General features: G+C 39.6%; 1 protein-coding gene across 11 annotated transcripts in view; it reads left to right on the forward strand.

The window, feature by feature from the left end:
- Positions 1-27,496, forward strand: part of CADPS (calcium dependent secretion activator) — a 473,148-nt gene that overhangs the window by 226,774 nt on the left and 218,878 nt on the right. For all 11 annotated transcript variants that reach the window (XM_043886632.1, XM_043886637.1, XM_043886641.1 and 8 more), the window contains exons 5-6: positions 633-866; positions 4,938-5,059. In XM_043886632.1, coding sequence (XP_043742567.1) covers positions 633-866; positions 4,938-5,059 — 356 coding nt within the window. The remainder of the gene's footprint in view (positions 1-632; positions 867-4,937; positions 5,060-27,496) is intronic.

The raw sequence follows: 27,496 nt of genomic DNA on the forward strand, positions 1-27,496 counted from the left end.
AGCAAAAAACAAAAACAGAGAGTTCATTTCTGATAATGAGTTGTTTTATCTTCTTTTCTAAGGAATTTTAATCATATTTTCATCACTTCATTAATTTTTCTTTCAATTTTTCTTGAAAACAGTTAATTCCTCTTAGAAATAGCCACAGGCTACATTTGAAACATCTCAAATGAGCTTGTTTAGAATTATTCATGTGAGAAAATCTCTATAGATATCCAGAAATAAGGTGTCTTTCTGTCTCCTCAACTTAAAAACAACTGACTGCATTTTCCTAAAAAAGAAAAACTGTTTGATTTGAAACCATATTTGAAAAAACATCACCCCATTTTTCATTCCGTTGATCAGATATTCTGGAGATAACTGGGTGAAAAAAGATAGAACTATAATGAAACATTTCTCTCTTTCTTACTGTATATTCTGTGTTTCTTACCTGTTAAAGATGATGAATAACTAGAAGGCAGGCAGCTGTCTACTCAACTCGACTGAACATTTTTCTAGCATGTGCCACAGTATCTGGGAAAATTTCACTAGTGGTAGATGTCATCAGAACTCAGGGCTGAAAGACGAAAATCTTTTATGTAAATCAAGTCTTTATTTACTCCATGGCTCATTCCTTTCTTTTTCTTTACAAGGAACGCAAATTTCCCAAGTTCGTATCCAAAGAAATGGAAAACATGTACATTGAGGAGCTGAAATCATCCGTCAACCTGCTCATGGCTAATTTGGAGAGCATGCCAGTGTCCAAAGGCGGCGAGTTCAAGCTTCAGAAACTCAAACGCAGCCACAATGCTTCCATCATTGACATGGGTGAGGAGAGTGAGAACCAGCTGTCCAAATCAGACGTCGTGCTGTCTTTCTCCTTGGAGGTAAAAAGCCCTAAATCCTTGAGAGCTTCCTGGCAGAACAGGCCAGACCAGGGTGATTAGATGCATCACAATCAGCTTGTTCTCCTTTTTGCTCCCCAGGAGCAGTTATTAAAATAACAGCTTGCTGGGTATGGGTCAGCTAATCAGTGAGTAATTTCCCATCTCCAGGAAACCATCCTTTTCCTTAGGAAGTGCAATCTTAAGAACCACCTACTAAATTTAATGTTGAATTACTTTGTCCATTTAAAGCAGTTCTGAAGGATTCTGTAAATATCTTGTACAATTTAGAAAGTTTAACATTTTGGTAACCTGTGTTCAAAAAAAACAAACAATCTAGCTTCATTTCATGGTAGGTTGACAGTTTTCTCTCCGATTCTCTCTCCCATTGGCTTCCCCATAGAAAGGCCCTTGTTGCAGTGGAGACTTGTTTGTCTCATCACCCCAAGAAAGAATCCCTTTGGACCAGAATTATGGCAGAAGTCTCAACATGTCAGATGTTCTCTATCACTTTGACTCACATGTTTGTTTATCATATGTGCAGTGTAAGGAGTGGATCTGATCTAACTGCATCAGAATTATTAAAAACTGGTTCAGTGTGCACATTCCAGCAGCCCCAGAACTGTTGACCCAAATCTCTAGAGGAAGAGAATATCAAATGGTGTGGCCACTTTTGAAAATAGCTTTGCGGTTTCCCAAAATGGTAAGCATAAAATTACCAGGTGATCCAGCAATTCCACTCTTAGATATCTGCCCTAAAGAGATGAAAACACATGTCTCCACAAAGATTTGCTCACAAATGTTTATAGCAGCATAATTTAGTATAGCAAAAAATGGAAACAATCTAAATGTCTATCAACAGGAGAATGAATAGACAAAAACATGGTACATCCATAGAATGCTCTTCACCAATTAAAAAATAATAAGCTACTGATACATTTTTTAAAATATAGACGAACATCCAAAACATTATGCTTAGTGAAAGAAGCCAGATGCAAGAGGCCACATGTTACTTGATGCCATTGATATGAAATGTCCAGAAAAGGCACATATCCAAAAACTGAAAGTAGGTTAATGTTGTCTAGGACAGGAGGTAGAAATGATCATAAGGAAACTTATTGGGAGAGAGAAAAATGTTCCAAGCAGTGATTTGTTATGATGGTTATACAACCTAATAAATTTATTGAAATTACCATATTGTGCACTTGAAATGGTGAATTATACGATATGTGAAACATGCCTCAATAAAATTGTCAGGAATAAAATCTCCACATGGAGCATAGCCCTGGAACATGCGTTTTAGGGAGCTATCCAGGTACTCCTTACATACTCCAAAGTTGGAGAGCCATTCATAAAACATGAAAGCTCAAATTCTGTAAGGATTTTATGATAATCCAAGATAGGAAACTAAGAGAATAGATCAAATTTCTATAGATTTAATTAAAATTTGTAAAGATTAAATTAACATTCTAGAACACCCTTAAGGCTTGCTGTGAATGAACTGCTGGTAATTTGTTTTACTGTGCTCAGTTCAGATTGGGATAGTCACATTGCAGTGTTTTCAATATTTTCAACATGTATTTTGCAAGTGGAAGAGGCAGTATTCAGTTAAATATAGAGCACTTGGTGCATGAAAAAATCACCAGTGTAATTTCACACAAACTTCCTTCCTTTTTTTAATACTGCCACCTGAGGTACTGAATGCTTTTTCTTAGGTGTCTTTGAATTTTATTATTGCCAATTAAAGGTGGCAATTTATTCCCTACTGCCTCTTGTCTTCCTACTAAAAGGTGAGGGGAAAGTGGTTTATTGATTTTCATGAAGCTTTTAAATCTGTAATTTTCTAATTCTTTATCAATACTCAATATTAAACAGCTGATTGTCAAAAATACAGATGTGGATGAGTCCCCAGATGTGCACATGTGTACATGATTCAAATAGGCTGTAACTTTTAAATGTAAATACAAAATGAAATGCCCTAGGTTTCCCGAATACTTTGTTCATCATTCTAAGTCAGCAACAGAAGGCCTTGTGTATCTGTTTGTGAACGTGTTTCGGTGGACACAGCAAGGGGGTCTAAAAAGAGGCAGAGAGAGAGAGGACTGTCATCTCATCAGGGCAGACTAGGTTTGAATCCGCAGGCTCGTACCAGATATATTTTATATAATTATAGAATTGCATGGCTGGAAGGGACAATAGAGAACAGTTACCTGAAGCAGGAGAACTGATGTCCAGGAATACAAGGGGAGTGTCCTTGGGCAGGTGGTGGTTGGGGAGAAGGGTTCTGATGAAAAGCAGTAGGTATCTGTAGAATCCTTCACCATCATTCACTTAGTGAATCCTCACAACAACCCTTCAAGGCATTTGCAGATATGGAAACAAAGCCTTGGAGTAGTTAAGAACCTTGTAAATCATTATACAGCTAGTGAAGATGCAGGTTCAGGATTTGAACTCAGATCTTTAAAACTCCAAAAATTGTGTTCTTTCCCTAGTGCATCTCATTTTTTTCCTTTGATGGTTCTTTCCACCTAGTGAAAGGATGTTCAGTTACATGCATCATATCTCTTTAGATGCTCACACAGTAGCCACAGAGAGAGAGAGAGAACCTGTACCATTATCCCCACTCTACAGATGAGGAAACTGAGGCTCAGAAGATTTAAAAGTAGAGTGACTTGATAGTCAAAATTTGCCAAGTATCCGATGAGTGGTATACTGGCTTCTGGATCTGCAGTATCAGTATCTGCATCACCAGGGAACGAGTTACAAATGAGAAGTCTTGGGCTCTACCCAAGACCTGCTTATAAGCAGCTGAGGGGGTGTAGCCCAGCAGTGTCTGGCTTATCCTTCCAGGCAATTCTGATTCACACAGAATTTGAGAATCCCTGGGCTATTATGCAGAAAATTGACTTGTGAATCCTGAGGCAATGCAGGCCCTGTTGTGTTAAGGCTTCTTTGAATCGAGCCCATTAAAGAAGTGTACATTGTTTGCACATCCATATCCTTCTCCTTGTATAATGCCATTAGCTCTTCTGGAATAAAAGTCAGTGATTTGTTAATATCCCTTGGTCTGTATCAATCTCTGATGCAAGTCATTTGTTCCTGATTTTTAAATCAGTGTCTTCTCCTCTTCTCTCTTCTCTGCTACCTCCCCTCTGATGAGCGGCAGTGTGTACCACTAAACATGAAAATAGCAGGTGATTGAATGGAGTTGGAAGGTAGTGGTGGGAAATGCCAGGAGTTGTAAATAATGCAACTTGGTCAATCCAAACCCAGCTTTTTCTTCAATCTAAACAGAGAGTATACAACTGTAGGCTTTTTTTTTTTTTCACTCTACAATGTTAGCCTACACAGAATTTGTTTATTTTATTTCTCTCTCTTAAAATTATTGTCACAATTTCAAGTTCAGATTTCTAACTTTGACTGTGATTCAGGTTTCTATTTGCTGGTAGCAGAAGGTGGAGTATTTGGCAATCCATTTACCTCTAGACTGAAATAAAGCAAGGCAACAGGGGCTGTAGCAAAGTAGCAGTCGCCCCCTTTAAATGGAGCTCTCCAGTTTGCCGCAGTCCCTGTCACTCCCTTTTGCATATCTAACTCTCATGCCAAATGGTGCTTGCCCTTTACCTTAACACTTGTGTTAGCACTTACTTTTTTGTAAAGAGCAGAGTGAATTTCTTGGCCTATGTCTCCATCAGGTTCTGAGTTAAAAGCTAGACTCTATATTTTTTTTAAATAGGAGAGTCTATTTCTTGTGGAAATGAAAAATAAAGATCTTATGTGTTTTTAACACAGAAAAGAGTAGCCCATTCCACTTAATCTGGCTCCTGTGTGCATCTGAGTTAGTGAACCTTGTCTTTCCATCTGGGAGGCTTATACTGGTTATACTATGAAGAATTGCAGCTTTGTACTGGACATGCCCCAACATGGCTGGTAGAAACCTGATTGAAGTTCTCAAATACCTATTGGGGTTTTGTGTATATGCATGAGACAGGTCTTAACGTATCTGTTTTCCTCTGACTGATGCTGTCCATAGACTTTGACAGTAACCTCGGCTGTGTGTGATTCTGTTTCCAGGTGGTGATCATGGAAGTCCAAGGCCTCAAATCCTTAGCTCCAAATCGCATTGTATATTGCACGATGGAGGTGGAAGGAGGAGAGAAACTACAGACTGACCAGGCCGAGGCTTCAAAACCAACGTAAGTTATGTTTCTCCATGGTTCACCTTCCAGGTGGTTCTTCTCATTGGCATCATTTTGGCCAACTCCCAAGTTGAAGATTGGTTCCCCCAGAAGGTTATAGTGACATCAACCTTGTTTATTCTCCAAACAGAATGACTTGACTACATTTTCATTTAGCAGCCTTAATAAGGATTCCATTCCTTCAGAGCAGAGAACAGAAGGAAATGTGAGATACAATCTCCTTTCTGGAGATTTTATGTGTTTACCTGACAGAGTTTAGTCACCACCTGCTGGTTTCAATAGGATATGCAGGGGAGCTTGATAGAATTTTTTTTATTATATTTACTAAATAACATTTGGTTTACAGTATAAGCATTTTTTCAAAATTTTTCTCTGTGTGTCACAGTTATGAATATATCAGCTAAGCAGTACATTACATGAGGCACAATCCATTAATTTGTTAGGTAAGCACATACTTATTAAGGACTCACTGTGTGTGTCTGTAGTGCATGGTTGAACAGTAGAGAGGAAAGTAGTCTCTGTTATAGTCCAACAGAGCTTCCAGTTGAGTGGGGGAGCAGAAAAAGGGTCTCACAAATTTATAGCTACAAATAGATACAAATGCTGAGAAAGAAGGAGTGCTTTGTGAGGAGACATCAGGGGAACCTGAACCAGTGTGTAGAGACAGATTCAGAGCAGGCCTTCTTGAGAAGTTATAAGACATTTAGGCTAGTATTATAAAAGCTGAGCAAAGGAGTTGGGAGTAGAAAGAGCATTCCATGCAGAGTCAGCTTGTGCAAAGGCCCTGTGGCCAGCAGAGGCCCTGTGGCATGGCAGCATTGAAAGAAGGCCAGTGGGGTCCAGAGAACAAGGTATGCCATAATCTGCCACAAGGCAGGAAGGGGCCACACCACGAAGAACCTTGCTAGACCACAGAGAGGAAGGATAGGCATGTATGATTAGACATGTGTTTTGAGAGGATTACCCTGGCTGAAGTAAAAAGGGCTGGAGTCAATATAGGAGGCCACTTAGGATTCTATTGCATTGGTTCCCAGAAGCTATGATGATGAATGTATTTGGGTCAATAGACGCTCAGGCTGCAAAAAATTCTTGAAAGATCACTGTTCTTTTCCCTCCCTCCCCACTGCCTCTCTCCTTTTCTATCTCAGTTAAACTAACCTAGGATAATGAACATCTTTCTTATTGTTGTTAATTCAGAATAAAGTCGTAAAAAGGATAACCCCTAATAGCAGCTCTCCTCCCTCAAAGCATTATGAGCTGTTTGGCAGAACATGAATAACGTACTGAGATAGTCAAACAAAATAGTTCAAAGAAAGCACTGAATGTTTCCCTGACTAGGGAGAATCTGAGGGCATTGTGTGCCTTCAAGTGGTTCTTTGTATGAATACGCAAAGGCCTCAGATGCTCAGATCTGGGTGAAATTAACGAATGTGTGGAGCAGGAAATGGGAACCAAAGCAACTTCTCACACTCCATCCTTCCTCCCTTTTTAAAAATTTAGTTTCAGACTGAAAATAAATGCGGTTTCTTTTTTATCACCATTGATAAAAAAATCCCAATATTTCCCCCAGCTGTCACCGTTGCCTGATCATAATCAATGCTGTTAGGTTGTTGCATTATTTATATATGCTTTTGAAAAATGTGTCATGTGGTGGGAAGAAGAACTTCTTTGGTGTTCATGCTAACCTTTTAAGAAGTTGAGCCCAATATAGTGTCATATGTAGAGAAGGAAGGAGAAAACTCTGATTATTTGAACATGTTGTTGTTTGATATCAGCTACTTAACTCAAAATCTAATTCATACCAGTTTATGGGGTTTAAAGGTTACAGTTGCCAAGGTGAAGGATGAGCTGATTTTCATGTGCATATGAATGCTTAAAACAGAGTTTCAGGTTACAGATATTGAATGCTTTGGTCTACCTGTTTGAAATGCTGATGTTTCCTGTATACATTTACTCACTTCCATACGTGTACATTATTATGTCCATATTAATAAACATCTCACATTGAAGCATTTTGCTTTTCTAGCTAGAAGTTAAGTTTTTTCTTTATTACTTTTCAGTCACCCCATAGAGGGCTTGTTTGTATTTTTTGTTTTTTAACACCATAGAACGTAGCTTTCAAAACTTGCATCAGGTCAAATCAGTCAGGAGTGGCTAACTAGAGTGCTGTTTTGAGAAGGATTCTGAAGCCAGATCTCTATTCAGAGGAAAATAAAGCATGATCAGTGTGATAAAAGAGGTACGAGTGCCTTGTGTTTGCCATTTCTAGAGTATCTCAAAGAGGTCTGCCAAAGTTCATGTTCCTTCCTGTCTCTTCCTTTCTCCTTCCTATATAAATTCTCCTTATAGGCTCTGCTCATCTGCCTTCTAAAGCCACAGTTGTTTTTCCACTTCTCTCTTTGCCTTTTTCTTCATCACAGTTCACTGCTAATACTGCTCCTCTGTCTCCAGTTTCATCTGACAGGATGAAGGAGCCTGTGCGTGTTCATGCAGGTGCATTTTCTTCTTCCCTCTCATTTGGACTTACTCAGAATCCTCTTCACCATTTCTTTTCTCTGAAGCTTCTATTTCTTCTCCTTTCCTCCTTGCTTCTGCTCACAGTTTTTCCCATTACTAATCTCTAACTGTCATCTCTGCTACTTGATTTTGATTACCCCAAAAAGTACCCTTTGGAGGGTCATCTTTCATCTGCTCTAATAACTCCATTTCATCATCTGACAAATTTAACCCTTTTCCTACCCTATTCATCTTCTGATTCTTGTCTCTGACTGTTCCTGCAACCAACTGATGCCCAAACTTTATTGACACATTCTAAAACCAGGATTCCGTTGAAGCCTGTTTTATGTAGTACTTATAAATTCTATTGTTGCTGCTACCAAGTATTTTACCCATTTGCTGGAACTCTAATATCTTATCCTATCATGTCCTAGTCTATAAGGAAGTTGGCTTTTTCTTTTTTCCTAAGTACACTCAGAAATTCAGGAATATAGTGCATAACCCAGTTTGTCCAAGAGTATTTTTTTTGAGACTCTAATGTATAGAATAATCCAAAAAAAACAAAGATGGGAGAGTGGTATCATGGTCAAGTGACTTTGGGAAATGCAAGGCATTACATTTCTTTCTGAATTATTCACAGTGCATATTGGCATTTTAAAGGTTTGAAGATTTACCAAAGAAAAATAAATCTTGTTGTTTGTTTATCCATGAGTTTCCCAAATGTTATTCAACTAACCCCTGTTAGCATCCATTGAAAATGCTGCTCTGTATTGTTCAAACCTAGCAGTGGAAGGTTCAAGCTCTCTCACTTCCTTTATCAAGGTTGCATCTTCTGTTTCAACCAGAGTCCTGCCCCCAGGTGGTCATTTTGAGTCAGGTGCATATTATAAGAATGCTGTATTCATGTGTGAAATATGTTGTGTGGCTGAAAAACATGTGTGTGAGTGTGTATGTGTAGCCCCTTCTCATCTTTCACTGTATCCATCTCTTGGCTACAGGTGGATTATTCTGAAGCAGACCATGTATCCTCTCAATTCTGTTGTCCTCCTCTCCTGGGTTTTTGAAGTGGGAAGCCAAAATATATGATCAGATTTTTTCAAGAGATGCACTTACTTTAAAAATTATTGCCTTCATTTTCAACATACCATTTCTGCTTCTGGTAGGAAACTGATGAGGGTGCTGAGGCAGGGCAGGAGTCATTGAAGTCCCGTTTTTCAATGAGCAGTCTCAGGAGGGTATGGAAATGGAGAAGGGACTTTGTGGTTTCAAGAACTCAGGATATATTTGCCCACCTCCTGTGAAATAGAGCAGAGGAATTTTCTTACCATAAGGCAGTGTTTTTCTTCCTTTTTACTTTTTATTGAAATATTGTAGATTTACAATGTTGTGTTAGTTTCTGGTATACAGTGAGGTAACTCAGTTATAGATCCTTTTTAATATTCTCTTCAATTCTAGCTCATTTCAAGGTACGGAGTATAGCTTCCTGTGCTATACAGTAGGTCCTTGTTGGTCATCTATTTTACATATGATAATTTGTCTCTACTAAAACAAAACTCCTGATTTTCCCCTCCCCAGCCTTCCTCTTTGGTAATTGCAAGTTTGTTTTCTCAGTTGTCAGTCTGTTTCTGTTTTGTGGATAAGTTCATCTATGTCATATTTTAGATTCCACATATAAGTGATCATATGCTATCTGTTTTTCTGTTTCTGATTTTACTTCACCTCGTATGAACATCTCTAGGTCCATTCATGTTGCTGGAAATAGCATTATTTCATTCTTTTTTATGGCTGAGTTATATTCCATTGTGTGTATATACCACTTCTTTATCCATTCAGTTGTTAACGGACAGGTTGCTTCCATGTCTTGGCTATTGTAAATAGTGCTGTTGTGAACATTGGGGTGCATATATCCTTTCAAATAGTGTTTTCTCCAGCTATATCCCCCAGAGCAGGATTGCTGAATTACACAGTACTTCTGTTTTTAGTTTTTTAAGGAACCTCTCTACTGTTCTCTATAGTGGCTCTTACCAATTTACATTCCCACCAATAGTGAAGGAGGGTTCCCTTTTCTCCACACCCTCTCTAGCATTTGTTATTTGTAGATTTTTTTATGATGGCCATTCTGACCGGTATGAGGTGATACTATATTTTAGTTTTGATTTGCTGTTCTCTATTAATTAGTGGTGTTAAGCATATGTTCATGTGCTTTTTAGCCATCAGTATGTTTTACAGAAATGTCTATTTAGACATAGAAATGTCTACTTAGATCTTCAAAGGCAATGTTTTCTGAAGGGTGGCACTCTTACTCTGCTGATAACAGAGATCATGTTAGGTGTTAGGAAGACCTAGAATTGAGTAACATCAAGTCATATGAGAAGGAAGTTACCCCTCCATGTATTTTTCAGTTTTTCTGATCAAGTCAAGGAGAATGCTTATATTGGTTCTGGTAAATCTTTAATCTGAGGAGGCCTTACAAATAGCTGTGAGAAGAAGAGAAGCTGACAGCAAAAGAGAAAAGGAAAGATATATCCATTTGAATGCAGAGTTCCAAAGAATAGCCAGGAGAGATAAGAAAGCCTTCCTCGGGATGGGGAATACGTGTAACTCTATGGCTGATTCATATCAATGTATGACAAAACCCGCTGAAATGTTGTGAAGTAATTAGCCTCCAACTAATAAAAAAAAAAAAAAAGAGAAAGCCTTCCTCAGTGATCAGTGCAAAGAAATTGAGGAAAACAATAGAATGGGAAAGACTACAGATCTCTTCAAGAAAATTAGAGATACCAGGGGAACATTTCATGTAAAGATGGGCTCAATAAAGGACAGAAATGGTATGGACCTGACAGAAGCAGAAGATATTAAGAAGAGGTGGCAAGACTACACAGAAGAACTGTACAAAAAAGATCTTCACAACCCAGACAGTCACGATAGTGTGATCACTCACCTGGAGCCAGACATCCTGGAGCGTGAAGTCAAGTGGGCCTTAGAAATCATCACTACGAACAAAGCTAGTGGAGGTGATGGAATTCCAGTTGAGCTGTTTCAAATCCTAAAAGATGATGCTGAGAAAGTGCTACACTCAATATGTCAGCAAATTTGGAAAACTCAGAAGTGGCCACAGGACTGGAAAAGGTCAGTTTTCATTCCAAACCCAAAGAAAGGCAATGCCAAAGAATGTTCCAACTACCACACAACTGTACTCATCTCACACATGAGTAAAGTAATGCTCAAAATTCTCCAAGCCAGGCTTCAGCAATACGTGAACCATGAACTTCCTGATGTTCAAGCTGGTTTTAGAAAAGGCAGAGGAACCAGAGATCAAATTGCCAACATCTGTTGGATCATCGAAAAAGCAAGAGTTTAAGAAAAACATTTATTTCTGCTTTATTGACTATGCCAAAGCCTTTGACTGTGTGGATCACAATAAACTGTAGAAAATTCTGAAAGAGATAGGAATACCAGACCAGTTGACCTGCCTCTTGAGAAACCTGTATACAGGTCAGGAAGCAACAGTTAGAACTGGACATGAAACAACACACTGGTTCCAAATAGGAAAAGGAGTATGTCAAGGCTGTAAGTTGTCACTCTGCTTATTTAACTTTTATGCAGAGTACATCATGAGAAACCCTGGGCTGGATGAAGCACAAGCTGGAATCAAGATCACTGGGAGAAATATTAATAACCTCAGATATGCAGATGACACCACCCTTATGACAGAAAGTGAAGAAGAACTAAAGAGCCTCTTGATGAAAGTGAAAGAGGAGAGTGAAAAAGTTGGCTTAAAGCTCAGCATTCAGAAAACTAAGATCCTGGCATCCGGTCCCATCACTTCATGGCAAATAGATGGGGAAACAGTAAAAACAGTGTCAGACTTTATTTTGGAGGGGCTTCAAAATCACTGCAGATTGTGATTGCAGCCATGAAATTAAAAGACACTTACTCCTTGGAAGGAAAGTTATGACTAACCTAGACAGCATATTTAAAAGCAGAGACATTACTTTGCCAACAAAGGTCTGTCTAGTCAAGGCTATGGTTTTTCCAGTAGTCATGTATGGATGTGAGAGTTGGACTATAAAGAAAGCTGAGCGCCAAAGAACTGATGCTTTTGAACTGTGATGTTGGAGAAGACCCTTGGGAGTCCCTTGGATTGCAAGGAGATCCAACCAGTCCATCCTAAAGGAGATCAGTCCTGAGTGTTCATTGGAAGGACTGATGTTGAAGCTGAAACTCCTGATGCAAAGAGCTAACTCTTTTGAAAAGACCCTGATGCTGGGAAAGATTGAGGGCGGGAGGAGAAGGGGCTGACAGAGGATGAGATGATTGGATGGCATCACTGACTCAATGGACATGAGTTTGGTTAGGCTCCGGGAGTTAATGATGGACAGGGAGGCCTGGTGTGCTGCAGTTCATGGGGTCACAAGAGTCAGACTGAGTGACTGAACTGAACCAAACTGAAATCTTTAATACCCCTACCAGCCTCATACTCAGAACCTTTGGCAGACAGGAGCCTTCCATTAGAATCTAATATCATGATTTAGATCTCATTTAACTAAAAGTTTTCTGTGTACTGGATCTTGGAATGATTTAAAGGAGAATGGATTATCTTTCCTTGATGTCTCCTTTGAAGTTTATGTATAAGGGAATGATGTAGAAGGCAGACATTTACATTCTCTTAGCAAGTGTACTGGAATGCTCTCCTTACATCCAACTAGTGCTGGGGCTATGGACATAAATAACAGAAATCAGGCCTTGGCCTTATGGGTCATTTGTTCTGTTAAAGGACACAGAAAACAAACTAATCAACAAAAAATGTATGAGATAATAAAGACTATACTTTCTGTTACCTTCCAGTCATGGTTGGTGACATAGGTTTTTTTTTTTTTTATTTAAAGAAGTATATTAACATTTAGATAGTGAATTAATTTAAATAAAATATATTAAGCAAATAATAACACAGGTGGTACCTAAGTATGATTTTTAAAAAAATCATGTAACTATCTTGTGTTGTTATGTGGAAATGGCGAAGACTGGAAAGATGACATGCAAATTAATTTGGAGAAATGATGTAAGGAAACCTGATATATTCCCTGAGTACAAGATGCAGTCCCAAATGACTGTCCTCCTCAGTGGATTTACATGGTACATGTTACCATCCAATTATAGTATGTGCTGAGGACTAAATACAAGAGAAATTTAAGTAATTCTGTTGAAAAAAAAGGCAGTTGGAGTTAGCAGCCCGATATTGTGCTAGCTTCTCTGAAATTATATTCTTTTGAACTGAAGCCAAGAATGCCACTTGGTATTTTATTATTTAACAACTTTGTTATTCCCTGACAAACCATGGGCTTCATGATATATGGATTTTATTACTGTCAGGAATTTGAAAATATGATCAAACCATTTCCTGACATCTTCCAAGAGAATAGGAAACTAAAATATCCCAACGGTATACTGTGCTATAGCCATAGCATTTTCTAATGGCATCTTATCTGATAAGAACATATTTTTAATTAAAAAAAAAAGAACAAAATACATAGACTTGCTATAACGTTTTTCTTCTGTGAAATATATAATTTGTCCTAACGGTATAATTCAGAGTGGGCCGGCCTTATTATGCCCAAATTATTCACAGAAACACAGTTCCATTAAATTGCCCCACATTAAGTCAGTTACAAAGTCAGAAGGGAAGTCATGCCCTCCAGTTTCTTGTCTAATGCATCATCTTCTTAATGGTATTTCCTTCTTCAATTTAGCTAAAAATCTCTTCTTGTGTACTTGGAATGGTTTAAATGGAACCAGTGCATTTCCTGAATAGCCCCTTTGAAATTTAGGTATAAGGGAATGATGCAAAGGGTAGCACTTACATTCCCCCAACAAGGGTATGGGGGGATGCTCTACTTGTGGCCAGCGAGTGCTGGGGCTACAGCTGTGATTAGCACATCAAGCCCTGCCCTCATGGGGTAGACAATCTAGTAAAAGGCACAAGCAGTAAACAAGTGAATAAATGAATACACATGATAAAAACAGAATGTAATTCAGTTCTGTAAGAAATGAACAGGCTGCTCCAGTAAAAAGTAACAGGGATGTAGGGTACTCAAGTGGCCAAGGAAGCCCACTCAGAGTGGGTAGTGTGTGATATAACACCTGAAGGATGAGAAGGATCCAGCCATTACAAGATTTTAAGCCAACGAGGGAGGGTACAGTTGAATTTCCATCTTGAAACCTGAAGCCTCTCTATGGACCAGAGTAAACTCGAAACCACGGATGTCTTGGTCAACAAATAAGAGCACCTACTGTTGGCCAGGCATCAGTATAAATTGGAAGATAATACAGACAGGGCCCTCAATGTTGTAGAGCTTGAAAAAGCTGGCTGGAAACATCCCCATGCCTGGACCACAGAGTGATCAATTCTTCAGGAGCCACTTTAAGTTTTGAGAACTGCAAAGCCACCACATGGGAAAGGGAGTGAGGCCTCCTGAGAATCAGCTTCTTTGTTGTCTGCCTTTCTTGAAACTTCAGCTCAAGGTCATAGTACAGAAGACAGTTACATAATACTGAGTGAGAACTTGATGCCATTTCTGTGGATTTTCCTTTCTGAGGAAAAGGATTAGCTTCATTCAGAGTTAATTAAATCATAAATGGTAAAGGCCAACACTGACCCAGAAATTCAGTTTTGCTAGGCTCCCTGAAGATGTCTGAGTTGGGAGGAAGCACATTTCTAATCACAGTTTGTGGTGCTCAGAGACCAGAAAGCCTGGTCCAGAAGCCACAACTTGTGTTGACAGCCAGTTTGTGTGTGCTTGTGAGCTGGAGGGTGAAAGGAAGCTGGTTGCTAAAACAACAATCAACAGGATGGTAGAAACGAACAGATGCTAGAGAATAAGCTTTGAAGAAGGTGCTCTGAGTGCTGCATCTGGCTCCATCCTCAGTTAGCCACCCTCTCTCATGAGGTCACCAAGCTTTCCAGCTTCACCACATCCTGAGAAGCAGTATCCAAGACTCCTTCTCCCTCCAGAGTGCTATAGTTTTGATTTGTTTTTTTTCTCCATCTGCCTTATCCTGAGAAGAGCCATAGTAGCAGAACTTAATGCAGAATTTTCAGGCAATAACATGAAGTTGGTTAAAATGTCTAGAGTTGATAGGAGTTCCAGAATCGGATTATTATGTGGTGATTGGCAGTTGGCAATTAGACCATGATACTCCATTCAGATGTGAGAAATTCATGAAAGTTCTGATTTCATGAAGAGTCCTACATTGGCTGGGTATGAAACAAGGGTGGATTTTTTGATAGCTCTTTAAGAACTAAGTGACGGTAGGTCCATTTCCTTTCTAGCTCAGCTCCTTGAGTAACTTGCCAGCGCTTACTGAGCAATTACATCTGATGATGATGTGATCTGAGAACTGGATTTATTGCCCATCCCTGTCCAGTAGAAATATAATTCAGTATATGTCTCCCCAATGCTTCCCAGGTAGCGCTAGTGGCAAAGAACTCTCCTGCCAATGCAGGAGATGCAAGAGATGTGGCCTTGATCCCTGGGTCAGGAAGATCCCCTAGAGAAGGAAGTGGCAACCCACTCCCATATTCTTGCTTGGGAAATCCCATGGACAGAGGAGCCTGGCGGACTACAGTCTATGTGGTCACAAAGAGTCAGACATGACTGAGCACAAGGAGGGTATAAAGAACACAATTCTGTACTTCAGTCTCCCAGGAGGAGGCTTCGCCAATTGCCCAATTGTGAAAAACCACTATATTTGGTATTTAGTGATCAGGGAGAATGTAGGGTGGAATGCCTTATAGTCACTTACCTGTAGTAATGAGATACAGCCCAGAAACTCTAAATTCTCACTAATAAGAAAACAAGAGAGACTTGGTTCAGATTCATCGGTGCCCAGATGCAGTCTTGTGTTGCGCATAGGAGCTCAGAATGAGAAGGAAGAGTGCTGGGTTTGAATCTCAACTCTCTGACCTTGGGCAGGTCACCTCTTCATGCCTTGTTTCCCACATTCTTGGGAAAATTAAATTAACATATATAAAACACTTAAAAACAGTGCCTGTTACACAGTAGTCATGTTAGCTGTTGTCATCTTGGCTTCATTTTTATTTTGGAGGGAGAAGGGAGAGATGGGGGGGAAAAGGTGAGCTGGGTCTGAAATAGTAATCACTAACATTGATCCAGTACTTTCTGTGACCAGGTACTATACCTAGTCAATGTCTTCTTTAATGCTCTACTGAAATTACAGTATAGGTACTATTGTCATTCCCATCTTACTGATGAAACTGCTGAGATTCAGGAAGGTTAAGTGATTTGGTCAAAGTTGCACAGATGATAGAGAGCTAAGCCAAGAGCCAAATGTAAAGTCTCTATTTTTAGCTCTTTCTGTTACCTTGCCTTTCTGAGAGAAGTCACTCCCCTAAAAGAAAGTCTTTTAATTGGAATTAACTACTCAGCAGAATGGTCTAACAGGCTCATTTCCTTTCCATAAACTCAGTTTTCTTGTAGGTTTAATCACTGCCCCTGTGTAAATGGTGATGAATGTGCTGTCTCACTGGTGTTCCACGTCAGTGCAGACACTCAGCTCAACAGCAGATTCCAGCCCATAGGGAGCCACATGGTGAGGTGTTGCGTGTGCAAGTCTGCAGAGAGGTGGCCCTGCCCTGGAGGTGCTTACAGAATTCCAGGAGAGCTGCTGCTGAGCCTCATCCTTCCTCAGAGAAATCATTATCAATGACAGTTGCTCCTACCATTTATTAAAATACAGCGGGTGGCAGGCCCCGAGCCACCTGTTACCAAATGGTAGAGTCACACAGAACTGGGTGTGAATCCCAGCCTCACCACTCACCAGCTGGGTGACCTTGGGCAAGGGGATGCTCCTCACTGGGTTTCAGTTTCTCCTGATTTGAAATGGAGACAGTAATACATCCTATCCCCATGGAACTAATATTGAAAAGCGATATGATTCAAGCTAAGAGCTGAGTCCAGTGGATGGCATATTGTAATCTCTTGAGAAACATTGCTAGTAGCAAAAACCCAGTATAATATCAGTGAGTCCCACATGGTAGTGTTAGGAAATAGATACTCATTTTCGCCTCCTTACATATTAAAAGAAAAAAAAGCTTAGAAAAGTTAGGCAGGCTGTGCTAAAATCCTACAACTCCCAAAACCTAGGTTATAGGATTCCAAGTATGTGAAAAGCAAAGAGCCAGGTCTGCCAAAGGAGAAAGGGCTCTATTGCTAAAATGCTTTCCAGTGCCTGAGAATAGATGCTCGAGCATGTGTCTAATCATATAGGACCTGGTATCACCCAGAGTATCACCTGGGTATTTGTCTCACCCAAAGCTGAGACAGTCCTAGTTTGGTCCCCAGTTGTGCCACTGACATTGTTACAGTGGGTAGGTTACTAAATCCTCCTGAACCTCAGTTTCCTCATCTGCAAAACGAGGCTAATGATACCTAGAAAGTTGTTGATGAGGTATCTATTTAATAATATATGCTGAGCACCGGCACAAATGGAAGGCTATTATTCTTATTTTTATAATTATTGTTCCCATCACTGGAGCCAGGATGGAGAGGAAAACAGCACAGGCCATCAAAGTCAGGTGGTGTGAACTAAAGAAGTTTAAGATACTTTCTCTTTCAATTAGATATCCTTTTGTAGTTTGCCCTGAAATGTATTCATTTACATTTTGGGGGAGGGCAAATTCCCACCACCCCACCATCCCTCTTCAGCTCTTTTGGCTGGTTGAATAATTAAATCAATACAAGACAGATTAATAGGAAAAAAAGTAAATTTATATACACAGGTCTCATAAAAACAGGTCCCCCAAAGTGACCAAACTAGGCTATTTATATATCATTTATAGACAAAAATTATTAATTTGTGAAGACTTAACAAGAGGGTTTTTGCTTAGGGTTGGAGACTAATGAAGAAGCAAGAAAGTGTATTTTTATAGTCTTCTTAGCCTTAAACCACCAGCTCGGTGACAGGATGCTTTCTGCCCTCCTGGTGTATGAAAGATACTGCTACGTGGGAGATTTATATTCTGCTGTTGGGGAAAGAGAGAGGTCAGGGTGTGTTTTTATATCATTTCCCCCTACTGACTGTTCTAGTAACTCTTAACAATAACCAGTGCGCTATTGTGGCATATAGGGAAGCCACACCTCTGAGTGCCAACAGTATATAGATTCTTTACTCATACTTTTTAAAATCCAGGTATCAAATTAGTTTTCCTGTAATGCCTTACATGTATGATGGTTAATAAATCTTGATTTACTCAGGTCTAAGCCTTAACAGCAAATGGTGGTGAAGGACTCTGGGCATAGGTAAAAAGTGGATCCATAGAATGGACTTGGAAACCTCTTTAGAATACTCATGGCCATAAATGTCACTGTGGCAGAGATATCTCCATTCAGATGAGTTCTCAATGTCCGAAAGAACAGAAATGACTGCAAATCATCCAGAACAGGAAAAAACCCTGAAAAATAAAGTGAACCCATTTTATGAGTTCTTCCTGACACCAAACCACTATTACTTTTCAAGTATGAACAAAGTACATAGACACTACACACATCCCTCCCAAAGAATCACTGGGTACATCACAGGGTAAAATAACTCTTGAAACTTTGGGAGTGTCTTGACATTTAGCTAACTAAGGCATGGTTCTGCTGTTACGGATTTTTCTTTTGTAAATTTGCTAGAGAGAGAGAAGGAATATAGAGATCTTTTGTCTACTGTTACTTCATATATCAAGCAATACAGTAAAGTTGCCATATCAGTGTTTGAGAATTGTTAGGAAAGAGGAGTCCGAGGCAGGAATGTCAGTGTCTGAAGCCCTAGGTCTGTTCTGCCATGCCTTGTCACCTTGCTTTTCTCCCTGTTGTGTCTGCTATCCACTCCAGCACCAGACTAGGTGATTTTCTGTTGAGCCAAGTATTTGAAACCTGAAAAATGCTTCTCTCTCTCTCTTTCTCACTCTTCTACTCTAGAGAGACCCCAAACAAGACACACCTCAAAACTAGCCTGGTCTTTGGACATGGCAACCTCTGGATAAACACATTTTGCTCTTTTGGTCATTTGTGACCAGAATTCACTCCGTGGGCCTGCTACTTGGTGATCCCTCAAGTATTTGTCGGTCAAGGGGAGAATCAGATCACAGGGAGAGGAGCACAGGATAGCATTCTCCAAACTCTTTCTGTTCGTTCAGCTAGCCCTTTCTTCCTTTTATCTTGTTTGTCTGAGTGGCTGCTATATGCTAAACCATGTGCAAGATGCTGAGGATACAGCAGTGGACAAAAGAAGCAAAAATCCCACCGTAATGGCACCCACACTCTAGGGACAGGCAAACAATAGAAAAGGCCATTGTGGGTCATTGAGTAGAGATGCATCAAAGCTTGGCTTTGGCCTTACTGTTTAGTCAGAATCTGTGTACCTTTGCTTTAGCCTTGCCTTTGGAATGCCTGACAGTCAGATGATATCTCAAAGTCATCTCTGGCATCTTTGCACTTGAGTATGATCAGTGATATAGATAACCATCATAGGCAATCGATGTGATACTATCTGAAATAAAAGCAAGATATGTATCATTCTGCTTTTTGTTAATATCTGCATATTCTGAAATAGAAGTGAGCATTTCAAATGTGTATTAGAGTAAAAAATCTTTATATATGCTTTATATATTGAAATTCTCTGTCAGTGATATATATATATATACACACATACATTTATTATCAAATGTCAACATAATAATGTACCATTAAAACTTTATTTTATATGAAAAAATTAAGATTTTCAAAGAGTTAAATAAGTAGTAGTAGGTGACTATTAAAAGAATATAACTGGATATCTTTAGGATGACTATCATATTCCATTTGAGCCAAGAAATCTTTGTAAAATTTAAATAATTGTCAAGGCAGAAAAATAAAGGTTAGGCTATATCATAATTCTAATCTTTGGGTAGACCCATTTGCTGTTCTAGCATTCATCACATTATACAAAAAAAAAAAAAAGATTAAATTTATATTAGTCAGTTGCTATCTGAAAGGAAGGAAAGCTTAATCATTTGCTTTCACTGTTAGCATTTCCCCACACTGTCAGAATTGACCCCAAAATATTCTACCTCTTCATTAAGCTCAAGGCAAAGTAAATATCTCTTTGGCATCCATCTTTAAATGTGCCATATAACAGCACCGAGGGGACATGTTTAGCTGACAGTGCTAGGAAATTATTGTTCCTACACCACAATAACAGAAGCTTGAATTGTTACTATTAAAGCTGTAATAATAAAATTATAACTAAATTACTTGCTTTACAAATTTAAAATAATACTCTCCTGAATTGTATTCCTCTCAGAAGTACAGGATAATATTTTTAGATAAATGACTAAATCTGTTAACATCTCTTCATATTATTTTTAATTAATTTTTATGGGAGTGTAGTTGATTAAAAATGTTGTTAGTTTCTGCTGTATGGCAAAGTGACTCAGTTACACATATACATATACCCAGCTTTTCAGAGTCTCTTCCCACATAGATCATTACAGAGTAGAGGCCCCTGTGATATGCAGTGGGTTCTCATTGTTATCTATTTTATATATAGTAGTGTGTATATCGGAGAAAGCAATGGCACCCCACTCCAGTACTCTTGCCTGGAAAATCCCATGGACGGAGGAGCCTGGTAGGCTGCAGTCCATAGGGTCACGAAGAGTCAGGCACGACTAAGCGACTTCACTTTCACTTTTCACTTTCATGCATTGAAGAAGGAAATGGCAACCCACTCCAGCGTTCTTGCCTGGAGAATCCCAGGAACAGAGGAGCCTGGTGGGCTGCCACCTATGGGGTCGCACAGAGTCGGACACGACTGAAGCGGCTTAGCAGCAGCAGCAGCATGTATGTGTCAGTCACAGAGGAGCCTGGTGGGCTGCCACCTATGGGGTCGCACAGAGTCAGACACAACTGAAGCGACTTAGCAGCAGCAGCAGCTAAGTGTCAGTCAGCATGTATGTGTCAGTCCCAGTCTTACAATTGGCCTTCCCACCCTCTTCCCTCTTGAGAACCTTAAAGTTTGTTTTCTACGTCTATGACTCTGTTTCTGTTTTGTAAATAAGTTCATTTGTACCCTTTTTTAAGATTCCACATATACACATTAATATACACTATTATACACATATATACATTAATATACACTATTTTTTTTCTCTTTCTGACTTCACTCAGTAAGATAATCTCTAGGCACACCCATGTTGCTGCAGATAACATTATTTCATTCTTTTGTAGTGGCTGAGTGATATTCCATTGTATATATGTACCACATCTCTTTTTATCCATTCAACCATAGGTGGACATTTAGGTTCCTTCCATGTCCTGGCTATTGTGAATAGTGCTGCAACAAACATTGGGGTCCAAGTATCTTTTGTTTCTCTCCAGATATGTGCCCAAGAGTGAGACTGCTGGATCATACGGTAGCTCTATTTTTTTAAGATAATTTCACTGATTCTTGTATTCTCAACAGTTTTTTCTGTGATGTTAATACTCAACTTTGGTCAAATATTTATTTGCCACCCTCTATCCATTTGTTTTTCATGTAAAATGCAGGTTTAGGGCCCCTCAAGGTCTGCTGTGAAGAAATGATGCAAAGAGATTTGGTGAAGACTAACCGAGTTAGGAAGCAGCAGCTGTTAGAATGAGGTTGGTCAGAAAGTATCTCCAAGAGCTGACAGTTAAACAAGAAGGAGCTGGTCAGACAAAGAGCTGGATAGAGTGACTGGAGGGTTCAGGGACCTTAAATAGAAACTGACATGATTGCGGGGCAGATAAACAGCCAGAGGGGCTGGAGCAGAGCAAGGACAGAGGGAGAGAGAAGCAGGTTACTGAGGATGGCTGAAGGTAGATCCCACAGGGTCTGGAGGTTAAGGTCAGAAGTTTGGATTTTAAGCATGAAAGTTATCTGATGATATTTACGTGTTTAAAAGATCCTTCTGGCTACTGTGTGGAGAATGACCTCATGGGCCATCGTGGAAGCAGGGGCACCATTTGGTAGGCTGTTGCAGTCATGTGGGAGATGATGGAGGCTGCTGGTACCCAGGAACAGGAGTGAAAGGGACAAGTTCAAGAAGATGTCGTACATACAGACAATGGAGACTCAGCCATAAGAAAGAATGAAAGGATGTCATTCGTAGCAACACAACATGGATGGACCTAGTGATTATCATGCTAAGTGACAGAGGTCAGACAGAGGAAAACAAATACCATATAATATCACATGTGGAATCTAAAAAAAGAATGCAGATGACTATATATATATATTAATAAAACAGAGACAGACTTATAGAAAACAAACATCTTTTTGGGAAAGGAACAGAGTTGGGACAAATTAGAAGTATGAGATTAACAAGTATAAGCTACTACTCATAAGACAGATAAGCAACAAGGATTCCTCTATGGGATTTACTGTATAGTTCAGGGAATTAGATCCAATATCTTGTAAAAACCTATAGTGGAATGTAACCTGCAAAAACAACTGAATCACTATGCTGTAACCTGAAACTAATACAATATTGTGAACCAATTATGCTTCAATTGAAAAAAAAAAGATACATTAGGACCTCAGACCAAGACTACTCATACCCATGTTCTACTCTTTTCCAAGGGGAGCACTCTGCCCTCAGACATAGTACTGTGTTGCATTTTAGCCCTTGTCATCTCTTGATTCTCCCCCTGATTGTAGGTGTTTATTATCCCCCAAACCTTGCTTTTGCACACGTTATTTGCCAGTGTGTATGTTGTGGCTCCAATGTCTTGGTGAATGACCTTGAGTGAGTTGCAGTCAGCAGGCATCTCTTACAACCCCATGGGTCCTGGATGTACAGCTGGGACAGTCGGTTTCCTGGCTGGGTCTTTTGTTCTCTGTGAGGATTACTCCACAGCTGTGCCACACCTGTTCTCTCTCCACCTTAGCAAAGATACACCTTTTACAGAATGCTACATGCTGACATTAGGGTGACATTGACACCAAACCAAAAAAGAAAAGCATTTGCTTCCCCCTCAAGCTTACATGCCCTGCTTGGTGTAAAAATCGGATTGCACTGTTCTTGGGGAGGTATGAATGTGAAAGGATTTCAAGAAGTAACCTACAATGGGCTCAACGTCACTGAACAAGGCAGCAGCTCTCTGTAAATAATGTGAGTGTTGAGTACTTAAAGTCTTTCTTAAGAGTTATGTTTAGTTATATTTAAGTAAGTGACATTTGACTCCAACTTCACAGTGGAGTCTTAGATCTAGGATTCTTCTAACAGGTGCAGCTGCTGAAAAAGTGTGGGTGGAAAATACATATCTTGTACATAAACATCAGATAATATTTTCTGTTTTGTATAAAGCACCATGCTTGTTCTTTTTTTTTCTGTTATTTTTTTTCATTTATTTTTATTAGTTGGAGGCTAATTACTTTACAGTATTGTAGTGGTTTTTGTCATCCATTGACATGAATCAGCCATGGATTTACATGTGTTCCCCATCCCGATCCCCCCTCCCACCTCCCTCTCTACCCGATCCCTCTGGGTCTTCCCAGTGCACCAGCCCCAAGAACTTGTCTCATGCATCCAACCTGGGCTGGTGATCTGTTTCACCATAGATAATATACATGTTTCAATGCTGTTCTCTCCAAACATCCCACCCTCGCCTTCTCCCACAGAGTCCAAAAGTCTGTTCTATACATCTGTGTCTCTTTTTCTGTTTTGCATATAGGGTTATCATTACCATCTTTCTAAATTCCATATATATGTGTTAGTATACTGTAATGGTCTTTATCTTTCTGGCTTACTTCACTCTGTATAATGGGCTCCAGTTTCATCCATCTCATTAGAACTAATTCAAATGAATTCTTTTTAATGGCTGAGTAATATTCCATGGTGTATATGTACCATAGCTTCCTTATCCATTCGTCTGCTGATGGGCATCTAGGTTGCTTCCATGTCCTGGCTATTATAAACAGTCATGCTTGTTCTTATTATTGGTTTAGTTTTAAAAATCAGATTTGATGTTTCAGATCAAAAAATTCATATGTTGACAAAAACTGAGAGAAATTGTAAGGAGAATTTTTATTTACTCATGATCCCAATATCCGTCAATAGTGAATATAAATGTTTTGGTGGTGTTCTTCCAGTTTGTAGTTCTGTATCTATGAGTGGGTATACTTCAGTTCAGTTCAGTCGCGTCAGACTCTTTGCAACCCCATGAATCGCAGCATGCCAGGCCTCCCTGTCCATCACCAGCTTCTGGAGTTTACTCAAACTCATGCCCATCGAGTCGGTGATGCCATCCAGCCATCTCATCCTCTGTCATCCCCTTCTCCTCCTGCCCCCAATCCCTCCCAGCATCAGGGTCTTTTCCAATAAGTCAGCTCTTCACATGAAGTGGCCACAGTACTGGAGTTTCAGCTTCAGCATCAGTCCTTCCAATGAATACCTAAGACTGATCTCCTTTGGATGGACTGGCTGGATCTCCTTGCAGTCCAAGGGACTCTCAAGAGTCTTCTCCAACACCACAGTTCAAAAGCATCAATTCTTCAGCATTCAGCTTTCTTCACAGTCCAACTCTCACATCCACACATGACCACTGGAAAAACCATAGCCTTGACCAGACAGACCTTTGTTGGCAAAGTAACATCTCTGCTTTTTAATATGCTATCTAGGTTGGTCATAACTTTCCTTCCAAGGAGTAAGCGTGTTTTAATTTCATGGCTGCAATCACCATCTGCAGTGATTTTGGAGCCCAAAAAAATAAAGTCTGACACTGTTTCCACTGTCTCCCCATCTATTTCCCATGAGTGATGGGACCAGATGCCATGATCTTAGTTTTCTGAATGTTAAGCTTTAAGCCAACTTTTTCACTCTCCTCTTTCACTTTCATCAAAAGGCTTTTCAGTTCCTCTTCACTCTCTGCCATAAGGGTGGTGTCATCTGCATATCTGAGGTTATTGATATTTCTCCCAGTGATCTTGATTCCAGCTTGTGCTTCTTCCAGCCCAGCGTTTCTCATGATGTCCTCTGCATATAAGTTAAATAAGCAGAGTGACAACTTACAGCCTTGACGTACTCCTTTTCCTATTTGGAACCAGTCTGTTGTTCCATGTCCAGTTCTAACTGTTGCTTCCTGACCTGCATACAGGTTTCTCAAGAGGCGGGTCAGGTGGTCTGGTATTCCCATCTCCTTCAGAATTTTCTACAGTTTATTGTGATCCACACAGTCGAAGGCTTTGACGTAGTCAATAAAGCAGAAATAGATGTTTTTCTGGAACTCTCTTGCTTTTTCGATGATCCAGCGGATATTGGCAATTTGATCTCTGGTTCCTCTGCCTTTTCTAAAATCAGCGTGAACATCTGGAAGTTCACAGTTCACGTATTGATGAAGCCTGGCTTGGGTATACTTAACACTCCACAAATGTAGGCACATGATACAGACCCTTGTATGGAAATCTTTGTATTCATGTATGTTTGTTTCTCTTGGAGAAATTCCTGGGATAATGGTTCATAGGTATTTCCTATTGGTGAGTAGAGTGACCAACTCTCCCAGTTTGCCCAGGACTCGCCAGTCTTAGCACTAAATATCCTGTGTCCTGGAGCACGTTGGGATGGTTGGTCACCCTTTTCAAGTGAACACAGATTTTCAGCCTCCGTCACCATGCAAGCAAGGTGCTAGGGAGAGGATATGACTGATAGTCACTTTGATGAGTTTGTTTATTGGGAGCTTCAGCCATCAGGATGCTGTCTTTGTCTCTGGGGCCTCAGAGAATTCCTGGCAGCTTTTAAACTTGAAAGTGACAGTTGCTCAGTCATGTCTGACTCTTTGCGACCCCACAGACTATACCCTCCATGGGATTCTCCAGGCCAGAATACTGGAGTGGGTAGCCTTTCTCTTCTCCAGGGGATCTTTCTTACCCAGGAATAGAACTGGGGACTCCTACATTGCAGGCGAATTCTTTACCAACTGAGCTATTTGGGAAGCCCCAAGTTAAGATGCAATTCAGTTCTTTGTATACAAACAGCAGACAAGTCATTGTGCTCAAATGAAGGTCGTTCTCCAGCCTCACTGAGCAATCTGAATTTGCTCCATTTATCTGGATGCATAAAAAAAGCTCACAATTAGAATTATTATATAAACAGCAGAGTAATAGTTGATATAACTAAGCAAGCAGGTTACACTGTGATGTTTATACATTGAAGTGAGAAGAATCAATTTCTTAGTTATATTTGTAGAGGATCTTGGGTGAGTAAAGCATCAAGAGAAAACAGAGTTGCAGATTAAATTACACAGGGAGAGACAAGGCACATGGAACAGACACAACAGGTTGCAGAAATTTTCCAGATTTTCTGCAATAACTAGTAACAATATGAGTCCTGTTTGGAATAGAATTTGGGAGTTAGTTCCTTCTCCATTTTTTTTAACCTACCGGGATCCACATTGTGTGTTAAGTTCAAGTGAAAATGTATCTGCCAGGCAAGTCATGGAACCAAGGTTAATACCACTGGCTTTAATTAAAGTAACCTAAGATCAGCTACCAACTTCATTACCTAATACCTATCTTTTTCTAGGATCTAGGAAAAAGTAGTATACACAGAAAAATATATAGTAAAAAAAAAAAAGTATATTTTCCTCTATATAAATGTATAGAGAAAAAACAAAATAATATAAACATAATTGAGATGCAGACATAGATATAATTTGAGGAAAGAATTTTCTCTTCCTTTTGAAATTTCGTATCTCTTTTTAAAAAGTAAACTAAGAGAAAGATTTGACCCATGTTCAAAATGGAGCACTTAAGAAATAAGATGAGAAATGCACATAATCTTGAGGACACTCTAAATAGAGAGGCAGTTAATAGGGCTTAATTCTAAACCTAGGTTGCCAGGGTAACTAAAACCATGTTTCTTGAAATTGACATCAAGCACCTTGTTAAAAAGTGAGGATAAATCACAGAAAACTCCAGACCAACAGTATTTGCAATGATTTTTTAGACCCAAGGTGCTGATTAGAAGTACATACTTTCTCTGCGTGAGGTTAAATCTAATCAAGGGACAAGTGATTAAAATTTCTTCCTAGAATTACTTATTTTAAAAAGAAAATGAGAGAGTGCAGATACAAAAATATTGTCAGTTCAGCCAAAACAGAAACTGTGGTTTGATGCGACTCTGCTGCCTGGCTGTTCTCTTTGATCTACTTTGCATCCTGGTATATTCTGATTGCTCTACACTGATTCATATTCTGTTTCCTTATTTATTCAGCAGTCATTTATATAAAATAGGAACCAGACACTGCTTTAGCCACAGGAGTACAACAATGAACAAGACAGTCTCTGCCCTCAGAGAACCTATATTCTAGTGGGAGGAGACATAAAATAAATACGTAAACAAATAAGATCACCAGGCTCCTCTGTCCATGGAGCTCAACATTCAAAAAACAGAGATTATGGCATCCGGTCCCATCACTTAATGGCAAATAGATGGAGAAACAATGGAAACAGTGAAAGACTTTTATTTCCTTGGGCTCCCAGATCACTGCAGATGGTGACTGCAGCCTTGAAATTAAAAGACACTTGCTCCTTGGAAGAAAAGTTGTGACCAACCTAGACAGCATATTAAAAAGCAGAGATGTTACTTTGCCGACAAAGATTGGTCTAGTTAAAGCTGTGGTTTTTCCAGTAGTCATCTGTGGATGTGAGACTTGGACCATAAAAAAAGCTGAGTGCTGCAGAACTGATGCTTTTGAACTGTGGTGTTGGAGAAGACTCTTGAGAGTCCCTTGGACTGCAAGGAGAGCCAGTCAGTCCATCCTAAAGGAGATCAGTCCTGGGTGTTCATTGGAAGGACTGATGCTGAAGCTGAAACTCCAGTACTTTGGCCACCTCATGTGAAGAGGTGACTCATTGGAAAATACCCTGATGCTGGGAGGG

Source organism: Cervus elaphus, chromosome 24 (assembly GCF_910594005.1).
Source record: "Cervus elaphus chromosome 24, mCerEla1.1, whole genome shotgun sequence".
Taxonomy (NCBI): Eukaryota; Metazoa; Chordata; class Mammalia; order Artiodactyla; family Cervidae; genus Cervus; species Cervus elaphus.